The 15,374-nt window shown below is 38.8% G+C and overlaps 1 protein-coding gene across 1 annotated transcript; it reads left to right on the top strand.

Annotated features, from left to right (window-relative positions):
- Positions 1-1,606: 1,606 nt before the first annotated feature.
- Positions 1,607-15,266, top strand: LOC121682484 (mucin-5AC-like). Its single transcript, XM_042062642.1, has 30 exons — positions 1,607-1,639; positions 3,851-3,904; positions 3,998-4,256; positions 4,372-4,486; positions 4,618-4,708; positions 4,810-4,916; positions 5,606-5,816; positions 6,641-6,766; positions 6,991-7,108; positions 7,509-7,656; positions 7,738-7,848; positions 8,002-8,071; positions 8,204-8,341; positions 8,643-8,807; positions 9,140-9,234; positions 9,943-10,069; positions 10,411-10,666; positions 11,124-11,167; positions 11,350-11,462; positions 11,574-11,725; positions 11,832-11,970; positions 12,098-12,208; positions 12,468-12,647; positions 12,750-13,043; positions 13,315-13,471; positions 13,780-13,908; positions 14,044-14,191; positions 14,898-14,941; positions 15,041-15,158; positions 15,263-15,266. Exons 2-30 carry the CDS (start codon positions 3,883-3,885, stop codon positions 15,264-15,266), a joined length of 3,792 nt encoding a protein of 1,263 aa, XP_041918576.1. The 5' UTR covers positions 1,607-1,639; positions 3,851-3,882.
- The last annotated feature ends 108 nt before the right edge of the window (positions 15,267-15,374 follow it).

Raw genomic sequence — 15,374 nt, 5'->3', positions numbered from 1 at the left:
TTTGATTACACACCTACACCGATTCAGCAACGTACAAAATGGTATATGTATTATATGTAGCACTTTTATATGGAGAACCACGGAGTCTTAAACTAGCTTGTAACATACTATTATGTACATATATGTATAACAAAGTTACTTCAAAGTCTTGTCACTAACATAATATCTGTGTTTATGCATCTTCACCCAAACAATCCAATCACACTCACCACCAGCGACACATAATCTGACTGCCATAATCATAAATCAGACATAATCTGAATTTTTTTGTCAAATGTCATGATTCCCTATGTATGTATTTGATTTAATGTACTGTCATTAACAGAATGTACAGTGCTCATGTTATCAAAAGTTGGTATCAGGCTTGAATAGTGGTGTTCAAGTTAAGACGATTGAGGCATTGATGAAATAAAGTCTGGTTTAATTTATGTTCTGATTCTGTTTGATTCTTCTGTGAATGGAAACATTTGATTAGAAAATAATTTCAACAACAAAGAAAAATGAACAACACTATCTGCAATCAACAGTTAATTCATTAACATGTTTTGGACACCATGAGATGTCAATGCATTATTTGAAGTGTGTGGAAGAGAGTAATAATTGCATAACATTTTCTTAGTGAGCACTTGTGCATAGACTGCATGAATTGTATTCACATCACAAAATTGAATTGAAAGTTTATGACAAGCAAAGTTCTTCAAAAGGATGGCTGAGACAAGAGTCCTATATAAACACTTCAACTTGGATGTTGTGCATACTTCAGAATACAGTTCCTGGACTGGTCTATGACTCACACTATTGGTCCCTCCTTTGGACAAAAAGGTTAAAAAAAGCATAAGGGTTTGCCTCTGTGTACACAAGATATTGTGCCATTTCGGACTAATGCATTAGGAACCCATTATTCACGACTAAACGACATGGGTTGGCACTGGTATTTATAAATCATTTGATATATCAAAAATACCCCACCCCTAGTATTGTTTACTGCCCCATTCATTGATGAGGAAGTTCAAAGCTAAGTTAACATAGATATCAGAGGCCTCTTGAGGAGAGAGCCTTAAACCATTAAATAAGTTGAAATATGAAAGAAACACAAATGTTTAAAGAGTTCCTGAAAACAATGTGCAATTTCTGACATTCAACTAAATGTAGTCAAAACACTCAAAAACAGGGATGTTTTTAGTTTGCAGGCAGAAAACTATTCCACAATTTTTACATATATTATTACACACACTTGTTTCTCATTGTCTTGATATTACAGTATCATAAGCCTAAATTCTGAAATGACAGATGTGTGTGTGTGTGTGTGTGTGTGTGTGTGTGTGTGTGTGTGTGTGTGTGTGTGTGTGTGGTGTGTGTGTGTAAGGGGAGGGGGTGCTCTAAAACATGCAAGGACGTCATCTGTGGAAACTCACACTAAGTCCTGAGCCCAACCCTCATCCTGACTCCCAGACATCCTGATGTCACTCCTTAAGAGAATGTGGTATAAAGCTGTCAGCACAGGTGAGAAACTCTCTAAATCTACCTGTGCGGAATCCGTCACACCACACAGGGGACACTATGGGGACTGAGAAGGATATATGCACAGGGATACTGACATGGCTCACCCTCTCCATCTCTCTGACCTCCTCACAAACAGGTAAGTGAAACAGATGTCATGAAGCGATATGGCATGGTTAAATAAAGTCAATTAAATTAAATTACCTCCAACAATAATATTTTCCTGAATCATAAAGGCTACATTTCAGAACTTAACATTCTGTGGCAGATGATTTTTGCAGTTACACCCAGCTATTCATATAGTTATATTTTTATATTTATATATATATACACACACAGTATTTATAATTAGTTGAGTTTCCCATATCTTGTATATCACAAAGAAACATTCTGGCATAGGTTTCTATTTTTCATAAAACAACTATTATAGCTAATTCATACTGTCTCTATATTTTATGAACAATTTTGGTTTAATTTAAAGTGCAGAATAATTATTATATCTGTTGTGCGAGTCTACCAATATCAAAACAAATAAATACAGACATAGCTTAATAACCAATGTCTTTTGTCAGGTAACCTGAATTAGCCTACCATAGAAAATCACATTTTGTAGAATTTGTTGCTTTTTCTTCCAGTTTATGTATACAATATATATATATTTTCTAATCCAATAAGCTAAATAATGAGACTTTATGTGCTTATTCATACAGTTTCTGATATTGTCATCATTTTAAATCTCTAAGATTGTCATTATTATTATTATTAGAGTCATTATTATATCATTGATGGGATAAGAACAACTATACAACAATTAGGTCTGGTAGAACTATTTATTAATTTCCGATTGACGAGAGGCATTCCATGGGTCTTCACGAGTGGCGATATAATGGCTGCCGAGGTGTCCCGTTATACGGAATGAATAGACTCAAAAGTTTCCTCCACCCGAGATTAATCGTTATACGGAATTATTAGACTCAAAAGTTTCCTCCACCCGAGATTAATTCCGTATAACGGGACACCTCGAAGGCCGTTAGCCTGCTTATCACCCGGTTGCCACTATAGGCAATAGTCATGCCTTTATGGCACGCAAAGGAAACAAGCGGTTCTATTCAGTTGATTCCATTGTAGCGAAGCCTGCTTCCAGGCTCACTAAATACACCCTACTATGGTTATTATAGTTATCATTCATAAGTAAGGGATAATGGCCGCCGAGGTGTCCTGTTATACGGAATTAATGGACGAGGGCGAGGGGCAAACAACTCCCCGACGCGCAGCCTCCGCCCGAGTCCACACCTCAAAGGCCGTTATCCCGCTTATCACCCGGTTGCCACTGTAAAGCAAAGGAAACACGCGGTTCCGTTTAAAAAGAAGCTCACTGTTGTACAACTTTCGTTGGCCCTATAACAGCGATAGCATGGACAGTTAGCTTGTTTACAGTTGATTCCATTGTTGCAAAGCCTGCAACCAAAGATTCTAGAGCGCTGCAACCGTCCTTGTTATAGTTGCCATTCATAAGCATTGATATGGAACTGTGTCCTGTTATTCAGAATTAATAGCCACCCCACCAGCCAATCAGAAAAGAGTATTTCTTCTCTCCGGGTGATAAGCACTAATATGGAACGGTGATTAAACTTTTTTTTACCAGATCTACTTCATAGGTGTCCCGTTATTCAGACTTAATAGCCACCCCACCAGCCAATCAGAAAAGAGTATTATTCTCTCCGAGAAGAAATATTATTTTCTGATTGGCTGACGGGGTGGCTTTTACTGTCCATGCTATTCCTCTTATAGGGCCAACGAAAGTTGTACAACAAGCTGAACTAGTGGGCTAGTAGAGTTCTTTGCCCCTCGGCCTCGTTCATTAATTCCGTATAACAGAACACCTCGGCGGCCGTTATCCCTTACGTAATCACTTTGCATACTGCATAGAATTATCCAACGCGAACATTCCAATAATTCAAAGCAATAGAGCAATTTTGTAAGATTTTTGTGGATGGAGGATGAACACAGAAAAAATAATTATTTAGGCCTAGAAAATCTAAATAAACAATAGATAACACAATTTTGTATTTTTAAACAAAATTAGTTAATGGAACTGTTGTTTAATAGCAATACTGACACTTGTGGGCGTGGTGTTGGTAAAGGATATTGCCACGGCTGTAATTACCTTCACCAAACGGCCTTCGGACTCGTACCCACGGCCGAATTACAGCCGTGGCGATATCCTTTACCAACTCCACTCCCACTCGTGTCATATCGCTTAGATATGTACACATGTAGTTGGTTTCATGGTACATATTACAAGACCTGTGTCTTCACTTTCTCATTCATTCTATGATTGATCTTTCAGTTGGCCCAACCACCATCAATATCATTCCTACTATGACAACACAGGTGTTCTCTGGTAAGACTTTGTCCGTTTTTTTTATTAGTTAGTAGGCTAGGCTAGCAATGTACTCATGAAGACAAACTGGAAATCTGGTTCCTTATTTTACAGCTAGTCAAGCACACAACGAACAGGTCTGCAGCACATGGGGTAATTACCATTTCAAGACATTTGATGGAGACGTCTTCCAACTTCCGTCCAGCTGCAACTACATCCTGGCCTCTCAGTGTAAGAGCAGCTATGAGGATTTCAACATCCAAATAAGGCGGAAGTTGGAGAACGGCCTGCCAACCATCAGCAAGGTCACCATGATTTTGGAGGGTGCCAGAGTTGAGCTGACCACAGGCACTGTCAGTGTTTCGGACCAAATGTGAGTTGTGTCAAAAGTAGAAAATAAAATAGTTTAAAAGAATAAAGAAAAAAAAATTCCAGGGACAACTGAAAAGGCCAAATTAAGGACTGATATTATATGTTTTTTTTCCCAGTGTGACACTGCCATATGGGAATTCAGGGATTGTCATCGAGAGAACATCTTCTTACATCAAAGTAAAGGCAAAACTGGGACTGTTACTCATGTGGAATGAAGATGATGCTGTTTTGGTAAGCCATCACAGTGATGAATAAAAAGCAGCCTTCTATGCTTGAGGAAGACAAATGTGATGGGAATTCTGTGTAAATTACATTAATGACTAACATATTGACTAACATATTATGTTGGCCTCTTACAACAGGTTGAACTGGATGCAAAGTATATAAATCAAACCTGTGGTCTCTGTGGCGACTTCAATGGAGTCCCAGTGTACAATGAGTTCATCATGAATGGTACAGTTCCATGAGAAAATCACTGTTAAGGATCTATCACGGTAAATGATGTAACCTATTTGTAATTCTGATAAATAAAAACACACGTCAATGTGTTGCAGGAGATACCCTGTCACCATCTACATATGGAAACATCTGGAAGATGGATGGACCAACGGAAACATGCGAGGAACAGCCTTTGCAGGAAACACAAAATTGTGGAGATGAGGTGAGAAGATAATTAAGGAAAGCTAGCCAATTTCCCCAAAAGTTGGTGTGCTCCTTTAACACCCACACCCATGGTATATTTGTGATACCCTATGGACTTCAAGTATGCTACTGCTTTGAGTGAACTGCTTTTAAAGGTCTTGTAACTGTTTATTCTAGATGTGTGCTCAAAAAGTAGACAGTCCTGGCTCTGTTAATGGGAACCACAGTGACATGCCTTCTGGTCTGGATAATACAGTATATAGACCCTTTCATCAATAAAAACAAAAACAATGCTTGAACGTTCTGTTTGGGCCCCAATCTACTTCCTCTGCATTAAGATAACATATGGAATGTTAAAAAGGAAGTCTTGTGGGGCCAACTATGATGCTGATAATGGAACTCTCTTGAAAGGGTCCATAGGCTATGTATTTATCCTGTCATAATGTGTACACTTCTTCTCAACTACTTTTTACTTTTTAAAATAGTTTTTATATTTTCTTTTATATTTTGCTATTTATAATTTCCCTGGTGTGGGATAAAATAAAGTCTTATCTTATAATTACAAATAGAGGATCATTGTAAACCTTTTGTGCACTTGAGGATGCTCTAAACCAGTACACATTGTTTTAAAATGGGAAACTTCCCAGGTTTTGGGTGATTTGTTTAAATGTTGGCATTGACATCTGTTTTGTATCTTTTCCTGTGCAGAATTTTTGCAGAAACATGTTCTCAAGTGATTCCTTCAGTGGCTGTCAGGATGTGGTGGCAATTGATGCATTCATTCAAGTCTGCATGGTGGACCTGTGCCACTGCAACACCTCTGCATCCTTCTGCTTGTGTGGTACCCTGGCTGAGTACTCCCGCCAGTGTGTCCATGCAGGAGGGAAGCCTGACCAGTGGAGATCTAACTCTTTCTGTCGTAAGTGTTTCAACAGAGAGTAAATAAAGAAAAAGAGATTTACATGCAACAATGTAAAAATCCTACCAACTTAAGCTTAAAGAATTGACAAAGAAATATCACTGGGTGAGTGCTAGCACAAGATTGTTAGATAGAAACTTTTATTGACCTTTTTGACTTAAAGGTACACTATGCAAGATTTTTACCTTAATATAAGCTTTACAAAGCCAATTTGATGGTAAACAAACTTGTAGTAGGGGAATCAGTTCACCTACTGTAGCATAGCCGTAGCGGGTCACTACCGAGAACCAGCAATGTGACTTCAAGAATTGCTGACCTGAAGACATCTTCCGAGAATCTTGAAATATTACCTTGTCAGTAGATATAGCTCTTTGGAGATACTTTTTACCTTTTGTTAGTCTTTTGTCCCAAAGTAAAATATAAATACAGCTCTGGAGACCGCTGCACATTTTTCTGATGACGGTTGCTGAGTGACTTTTGAATGAGTTGACAGTCATATTCAAAATTAAGAGACCACTGCAAATTTGAATATGACCATCACCTCTTTCGAATGTCACTAAGCAACCACAGGATGACATCAGAAAAATGCGCAGTGGTCTCTTCATTTTTTCCAGAGCTCTAGAGGGAGCTCTAGAGTCGCCAAATATACCTGAAACTGCATACCTTTAATAGATAGTGTTATTGACCTGTTCAGATATGAATGTACATCTTTATACAACCCTAACCCTAAGGGATAGACCAAACAGTCATGACAGGTAATGCGCTGTTTTGCATACAGTTTGTTTTGTTTCGTCTGGCTAACTAAGGCTGTGTCTTTTTGGCAGCTAAGTCATGTCCTCAAAACATGGTGCACCAGGAGTGTGGAAGCCCATGTGTGGACACTTGCTCAAACCCTGACAGAGGACAGGTGTGTGAGGAGCACTGTCTGGATGGATGCTTCTGCCCACCAGGTACATGGACTTCTTATTTCTTTTATTTTTCTATCCATGTGCATAGGCATTTCTCCAAAGTTTGATGCTAATTACATAAAGAGAGGCTAAAATATTAAACATGACATTATACGTACATGTGACATATGATTTCAAACACACTGTACATATATTGTGCCCAACTGATTTGCCTATAGTTGTATTAATAATGTATTGAACCGGTAACCTTTTCTTTTCATTGTAAGATACTGTCTTGGATGACATCAACAAAACTGGATGTATACCACTAAGCCAGTGCTCATGTGTTCACAATGGAAAGATATATGCATCTGGAGAGAATTACACCAGTAGCTGTAAAGAATGGTAAGAATAATGCCCAGCAAAAATATGTGAAAGTAACATACAGTGTCCAGTGTACTTTTTAAAAAAATGCCAATGGTTAACTTTTTGGACATATTTCTGGATTTAAAATGCTATATTGATACCATCCGCTAGCGGCCTGTGCCCACAAAAAACAAGGTCTCTGTGGACAGTCCAGGCTCCAAAAATGGCAACAAAAACTATTTGGTCCAGTCTGGACCATAAAAACATAACAAACTGTTCCAGCCAATCACCAACGATATGCACATTTAGGAGATTTTCAATTGCATGAGAGGGAGGGGAGGGAGTAGCGAGCTAGTTCTCTGTTTTGTTTGAACAGCAACAGAAGTGACGTTACCCAACATCGCTTAGGGCACCTTTAACATGTCATCTCTTGCTCTAGCACCTGCATCGGAGGTCAGTGGAGCTGTCTGGAGAACGACTGCCCAGGAACATGCACAGTGGAGGGGGGTTCTCACATCACCACCATGGATGGAAAAGCCTACACTTTCCATGGGGACTGTTCCTATGTCCTTTCTAAGGTGAGAGAGGTCTAAACAAGGCAAGTAAGGCTATTCAATTTGATGCACTAATTTTTGAATAATATATATATATATTCTTTTTTCCTTTAGCATTGCTATGGGGATGAATTCACTGTTCTTGGAGATCTCGTGAAGTGTGGTTTAACTGCCAGTGAGACCTGCCTAAAGACAGTGACTCTAGCTCTTTTTGGAGGGATTACTGTGAGTTTAAATTCTAAATATTAGACATGAATGCATATCAAATATTTTTCAAATGTGATGTTTTTGTGATTAGATTAGTGATGAACAATTGAAGCCAGAATTTTTGATTATACTATTTGATGTAAGTTGACTTTTTTCTCTTATCTCTTGCAGGTGGTTAAAGTGGACCAAAGTGGAAGTGTTGATGTGAACAGAATATACTCTCAGTTGCCACTATATACAGGTGGGAACTTAGATCATGCTAAAGCCTAAAATACATAGAATGTAAAAAATTCCTAATCTTTTATAAGTTGTACCCACGGTGACTGGAGACCCTTTGATTAACATCATATTTTTTTTCATTGATACTTTGTAGGAGAACTCAGCATCTTCAAGCCATCCTCCTTTTACATTGTCATTCATACCAACATTGGACTCAGTTTGGAAATCCAACTTGTACCAATCATGCAGGTTTACATCACTGCCAACCCCACATTCCAGGGGCAGACATGTGGTATGTTGCTTTAATGGGTGCATACACCTGCTAATGAAAACTACTAATATAATATGTATCTTACCCAGAGCAAGAAACCCTCCCTTAATCTGAGCATGTACTGTGTTTTGTCTCATCATGTAATGGCTTTTTGCCATATGCAATCAAATCCTATTATTCATTCTTCACAAACTAATGAGAGCACTTGTCCTTGATTTCAGTTATCTAAGTAGATATTGGGATGGTTATAGTACACCTAATGTAAGCTACATTTTCATCCTTTAAAAAATGTGTCATAAAATGTCTGAATAAAATTCTTTAGGACTGTGTGGGAACTTTAACAACATGCAAGCTGATGACTTCACAACCATCAGTGGACTGAGAGAGGGCACTGCTGTGGACTTTGCCAACACCTGGAAGACAAGAGCTAGCTGTCCAGACGTGAAGAGAAGCTTTGAAAATCCCTGCAGTTTGAGTGTTGAAAATGGTATGTCATCATCAGGTCTCAATTCAAGTCCAAATAAAATTGCAAATAAATCTCACTGTTAAAAATGTCCATGTAAATGTACAATAAGTTACTGGCAGCACAGTTGCCAGCACGTAACTGTATTTTTATATACAGTACAGCACAATACAGTATTGGAACTATAGTACGAATTACTTTTTTTTAAGGCTGACCATTGTATTGACACAACTACCCTTTATCACTGCCACATTAAAAGCAAAGTGTGACAAAAATGTGTCTGATTTATCATGTTAATTTATCAATTCATGTACTGTAAACATACAACTGTGATATCTATTTCCTTTTATTTACAGAGCGGTATGCCCAATACTGGTGTTCCATGCTGACTGATCCGGCAGGAGTTTTTTCTCCGTGCCACTCAGAAATCAGCCCAGGCATCTACAAAACAGTGAGTTTTTTCATGCTGCCAGTTTGCATCTGGCTTCTCCAATCCCCACGACTCCACCTATGGTTTCACTATGCAGCACACCATTGCAAATGCAATTATTTAGCGTGTATATAGCTTACTCTTTATCCTGCCTGTTATATGGGTACTTGCTCTTTATGCCAGCCTTTATTATTAATTCATTATTAATTAATATTATGATTAAAAATAATAATAGTACATTATGATTGGGCACTAGTGATGTAACACAGTGTTTCCCAAACTTTTTTTCTGGGGACCCACTTTTTAAAAATGACAGACCATCGCGACCCATTTCACTTCAGATCTAACATGCAACCTGCATGCAACCACCAATATTTAATTTATTAGACAACATAAATTGTGCTGGCAACCCAAATAAAATCTCCTGCGACCCACCTGTGGGTCGCGACCCAGTCTTTGGGAAACACTGATGTAACAAATAGTAAAGTATTTGCTCTTGTCATTAATCTGCAATACAGATCAGATTTCTACAAGCCATAACACATGTATTCAGAGTAATATATTATATATTATTTACTAACACAAATTATATATTACTGTTATGTTTTATCTGGAAGAGAATACTCACAGACTTTACAAACTAACCTTGCCTCTAAAATCATTGTTGTGATAGCAGCATAAAGCTCAATTAAACAGCAAATCCTATTAACCTTTGTGTTTCTGCCGCAGAACTGCATGTACGACAGCTGCAACTGTGAGAAGAGTGAGGACTGCATGTGTGCTGCTCTCTCATCCTATGTGCATGCATGTGCAGCTAAAGGCATCCAGCTGAACGGGTGGAGAGACACAACCTGCAGTGAGTAATTGTAACTGGGAGTTTGTTTTTGGGAGTTTGGGAGTTTGTTTTTATATAATTGAGAAAATTTTCTCAGAACACTATTCTTCACTATACTTAAAACTCTTTAAACTACATTATAAATGGATTAGCCATACTATACTTACACACACTGTACATTGTTCCTCTTTCTCTCTCTCATCTATTCATTAAATTATTTCTAAATCTGTCTTTATCCTTTACACCTCTGAACAGGAAAGTTGAGCAGCTAAATGCCATTTCACTAGGCCTACATGTTTTACAACAGTATCTCTATGTATGTGACAAATACAAATCTTTGAATCCTTGAATCCTCTCTCTAGACAAATACACCAACTCCTGCCCAAGCAACACTGTCTACTCCTACAACATGACAAGCTGTGGCCGTACCTGCCGTTCCCTCAACCAGAATGATTACTCGTGCCACATTGACTTTGTGCCAGTAGACGGCTGTGGCTGTAAGGAAGACACCTACATGAATGATCGAGGGGACTGTGTGGCTGCTACCAGCTGCCCTTGTTATGATGGCAACACTGTGATACCATCCGGAGAGGTCATAAGTAAAGATGGAACCACATGGTGGGTTTATGATTTCTATCATATAAACCAGAAACACGTCATGGCTTAAGGCTCGATCATTCATTTTTCAAGTTTTAAAAAATCTCTTCAGAGAATAACTAGGCTATATCTGTTAAGATTCAAGTTCAGTACATGTGAAATTGTTGTTGAGCTATTACTTAAAAATCACCATAACCAAATCCAGACCACAACCTTAACCATAAATTGTAATTGATGGAGTGTCAACAGATAGGTTGTTGATAATCTTAGCATCTGTAGATAGTCTGGGCAGACTTTCCAGGTAAAGTGTGACTGGCATTTTACTGGATGCTTCTGTGAACAACACTGTTAAAATGTGTGAAGGCACATGGAATGGTTTGGGATTTTTAGGACAATTTTGTTGGAGGACAAATGAAACTTTGTAAATTGGCAGGTAAAAACTGTTTATAATGAAGAACTTGTTTATTACTCTATTTAGCACATGCAAACAAGGACAACTGCATTGCATTGGTAAACTGCAAGGTAAGTAGATACTTCACATTTTATTAATTTTCATTGCCACAATCCTTATCTTTTTACCCTCAATGTAACCCTAATTGCTATTACTATTGTTAGCTGCCTCTTTCCACATATTACCATGTTTACCACCAACACATCCTGTAATACCGAAATAACATCGCAATGTCATTGTTATCATATTTTAGCCATGTTAATAACATGTCCTGAGCCCATGGTGTACTTCAACTGCTCCAGTGCTGGCCCTGGAGCCAAAGGTTCAGAGTGCCAAAAGAGCTGCAACACTCTGGACATGGCCTGTGTGAGTTCCCTACTTCATGTAGCCAAGTCTGAGGAGAACAACAAATCTGAATTTAAGTTTTCTTTACAAGAAAGGAGCCTTTTGTGACTCACTGCTGTTACGTCCATACAGATAAGCACAGAATGTGTGTCGGGATGCATGTGTCCCTCTGGCCTTGTCACCGATGGAAAAGGAGGATGTATTAGCGAGGATGATTGCCCCTGCACCCATAATAGTGTTCTATACCAGCCTGGAGAGACTATCAAGGTTGACTGCAATACCTGGTATGTTTGTTTGACTTTTCTAAGACATCTTATACAATTGCAAAACATTCTTATCATCAGGAACTTAAGCAATGAATGTCTGATATTCCTCTTCATATCCAAACAGTGTTTGTAAGGACAGAAAATGGCAGTGCACTTTCAACCAGTGCCACGGCACTTGTACCGTCTATGGGGATGGACATTACATCACTTTTGATGAAAAACTGTACACGTTCAGTGGAGGCTGTGAATACATTCTTGCCCAGGTTAATATTTTTACTTTTACCTGTATAGATCTATGAAATTAAATTTGACCAAAAAAAATCTTAATCACAATACTAAGTCTTGGTTTTGCCATCTTTTGTAATCTTTGTCAAATTATCTGTCATGCAGGATTTCTGTTCCAACAACAAAGACAATGGCACATTCAGAGTCATCACTGAGAATATCCCATGTGGAACAACAGGCACCACCTGTTCAAAATCCATCAAGATTTTCTTGGGTGTAAGGAATCTGAACTCATTCTTTTGAAAAAAAAATCTTAAATGTCAGGAGCTCTGTCCTAGCCACATTCAGCCTGTGTCCCCATGGGGTCCCCAGTTTGATTCCAATTCAGGGTCATTTCCTGATCCTACCTCCATCTTTGTCTTTCACTTAACTTTTGTCAATCTCCACTGTCCTGCCCTACGTATATGTATGTATTTAAAACAAAAAAAAACATTAACTGAGGCAGTGCAAATATTCAGTTACACTCTCTTTGCAGAACACTGAGCTGATTCTGACGGACGGGAGTTACCAGGTGGTCCAAAGAGACTCAGGAGAGCAAATACCCTACAAAACCCGCATTATGGGAATCTACCTGGTTATTGAAGCCGATAATGGCCTTATTCTTATATGGGACAAGAAAACAAGCATGTTTATAAGGCTCAGTCCAGAATTTAATGTAGGTTTACCTGTTTTGCATCCACAACTGTATACTGTATAATGTGCTATCTCATGCAGATGATTCAGGAAAATTCATCTATATCAATATCAATCCTGACAGGGTCGCGTCTGTGGTCTGTGTGGAAACTACGATGGTAACACCAACAATGACTTCACCACAAGAAGCCAAGAAGTCGTTATTGATGCCCAGACATTTGGTAACAGCTGGACGTTCTCTTCAAGCTGTCCAGAATCAATGGTTGCTGTGAGCCCGATGCTTGCTGCGAGCCAAGTGCTTGCTGTGAGCTCAGCGGCTGCTGTGAGCCCATGCGCTAATAATCCCTACCGGCAGTCCTGGGCTCAAAGACAGTGTAGCATCATCACAGGCACGGTCTTCTCCTCCTGCCACTCTCAGGTAAGAACAGGGGCTACGGGAGGACAACGAAAGGAATCTAGAGTTACAGGGAGGCTACACCGGGCGCGTAACTGAAGTGTTCCGTTCACGTAGTGTATGCTGCAACAATTAGCTTCCACTATAAGGACGCTTAAGACCAATTTAGACCAAAGGAGTTAAATAATGTCTGGTGCAAACACCAAAAAAAAAGAAGAAATGTTTTATTGTTTTACAAATTAGACAATAAAACACATCTGAACAATGCATTGTGTAAATTATATATTTTTAAAAGGTGGATCCCTCGACTTACTATGATGCTTGCGTGAGTGACTCATGTGCCTGTGATACTGGTGGAGACTGTGAGTGTTTCTGCACTGCAGTGGCCGCTTATGCAGCCGCTTGTAATGAAGCTGGAGCCTGTGTAGCCTGGAGAACCCCAAAGATCTGCCGTAAGTTTGTGCTCCCATGAAATAATAATCACAATGCCACTATGTTAAAACAAAACCCCTTGCTGTTGCTTCACCAGTATTATAAATGCAACCTAAAAGTTTGCCTGAAGCTACCTGAAAGATATAGCGAAGATGCACACGAAGGATCATCTAATTGCAATTCCCATTTACACATGGCTTGACCAAATCAAAGAAATACATACTTTCCTGACTCACAAGAGGGCACACAAACATCAAAAACATATACACTGTGTAAAGTAAAAGTTTACTTTACTGTAATTTCCCAATGGCGTGTCCTCTCATTGCAGCTCTCTTCTGTGATTACTACAACCCACCTGGTGAGTGTGAGTGGCACTACAAACCCTGTGGAGCTCCATGCATGAAGACCTGCAGGAATCCCACTGGGCAGTGCTCTCAACAGATACCAGCGCTTGAGGGTACGTTTCAACAACACAGGGCAGCAGAACCCAAATCTCTCACTACCAGACATCCTCAGTTTTCCACCAATGTCCAAAACGCTATGCAATCTGCTTCCAAATAAGACTTTCAGTTTTATGCTCTGCTCTCTGTAGGTTGTTATCCTCAATGCCCCTCTGATCAGCCATACTTGGATGAAGATCAGATGAAGTGTGTGGAGAGAGAGGCATGTGGCTGTTATGTTGGAGAGATTCAATTCAGCTACGGACAGAGTGTACCCACCAATGAGTCCTGTCAGACATGGTATGAACTATATTTTTGTTCCCATAAGAACAGGTAAAAACCTTAGTTAATGAAAATGAATTGACTCCATTAAAAATACCTCGCCAAGAAAGACACCGTTTTAATATTTCAAGATCAAGTACATATTTGATCTACTAGCTGTTTTGTGAATTTGCTATGCTTATAAAACATTATACAGCTGTTAAGTATGTGTTTGCAAAGTTAATACATTGGTTACTAGCTATAGTAACTATACTAGTTAGTTTGCTAGATTTAAACAAAAACTATGTAAATGTCTCTTTGAACTAACCCTTCATGCGACAGTTCTGCATATATTTCCTTTGAACTCAGGCACCTGTAAAAACAATTTTCTTCATGAACCAAATATTCCGATCTCTAGAAAAACAACAGGAATTTTTATTTGTAAAAGCCTGTTAGGGCATGATTGTCCCCTCTCTCCTCTCCACCTGCTGGCCTGCTCTCAAACTGCACTTATCGATCCATTTGAGAAACACTCTAGCCTCTTTTATTACCACATAAACCTTGCAGTTGAGCAGTAAACATAACAGTTGTGTATACCACATCACGATTTACGTTCTGTACTTTGTATGGTACAGGTGGCATAGTGAAATTACTGGCAAATTACTGAACTGAAAATACATTTGTTAATTAAAATGGAAACCTTGGTAAGATGTGGGAAATTTGATTTGTTTTTCTCCATTTCCAGCTATTGTTCATCAACTGGAGTTCAGTGCCACTACGATGTCAATGGTAAGGAAATCCTTCAGACTAAAATGACATACATTTAGACCACTATAAATATTATGATGCTGTTTCTGAGTGTATTTCACATATTTCTGTTCTCTGCAGCATGCATTTGCACAGTAAATGGCCAGGAATACCACTATGGATCAGTTCTCTACAATACAACAGACGGGCTAGGTGGTTGTATAACAGCCATTTGCGGTGTAAACGGAACAATTGAAAGGCACCTTGAACCTTGTGACATGACCACATCTATCCCTACATCAACACCAATAAGTTCAACAACAGCTGTGCCTCTTACAACAGTCTTTGTCTTTACCTCAACAGGTGAGTCCATATTTGAATTAATTAGATACCCTAACAAAGATTAGAAACAAGACTAACAAAACAAATTTGAAATCAAATACATCAAAAATATATAAATAAATGCAAAAAAGTG

The sequence above is a fragment of the Alosa sapidissima genome, chromosome 14 (genome assembly GCF_018492685.1).
Source record: "Alosa sapidissima isolate fAloSap1 chromosome 14, fAloSap1.pri, whole genome shotgun sequence".
In the NCBI taxonomy this organism is placed as follows: domain Eukaryota; kingdom Metazoa; phylum Chordata; class Actinopteri; order Clupeiformes; family Clupeidae; genus Alosa; species Alosa sapidissima.
This window is presented reverse-complemented; position numbering and strand designations above follow the sequence as displayed.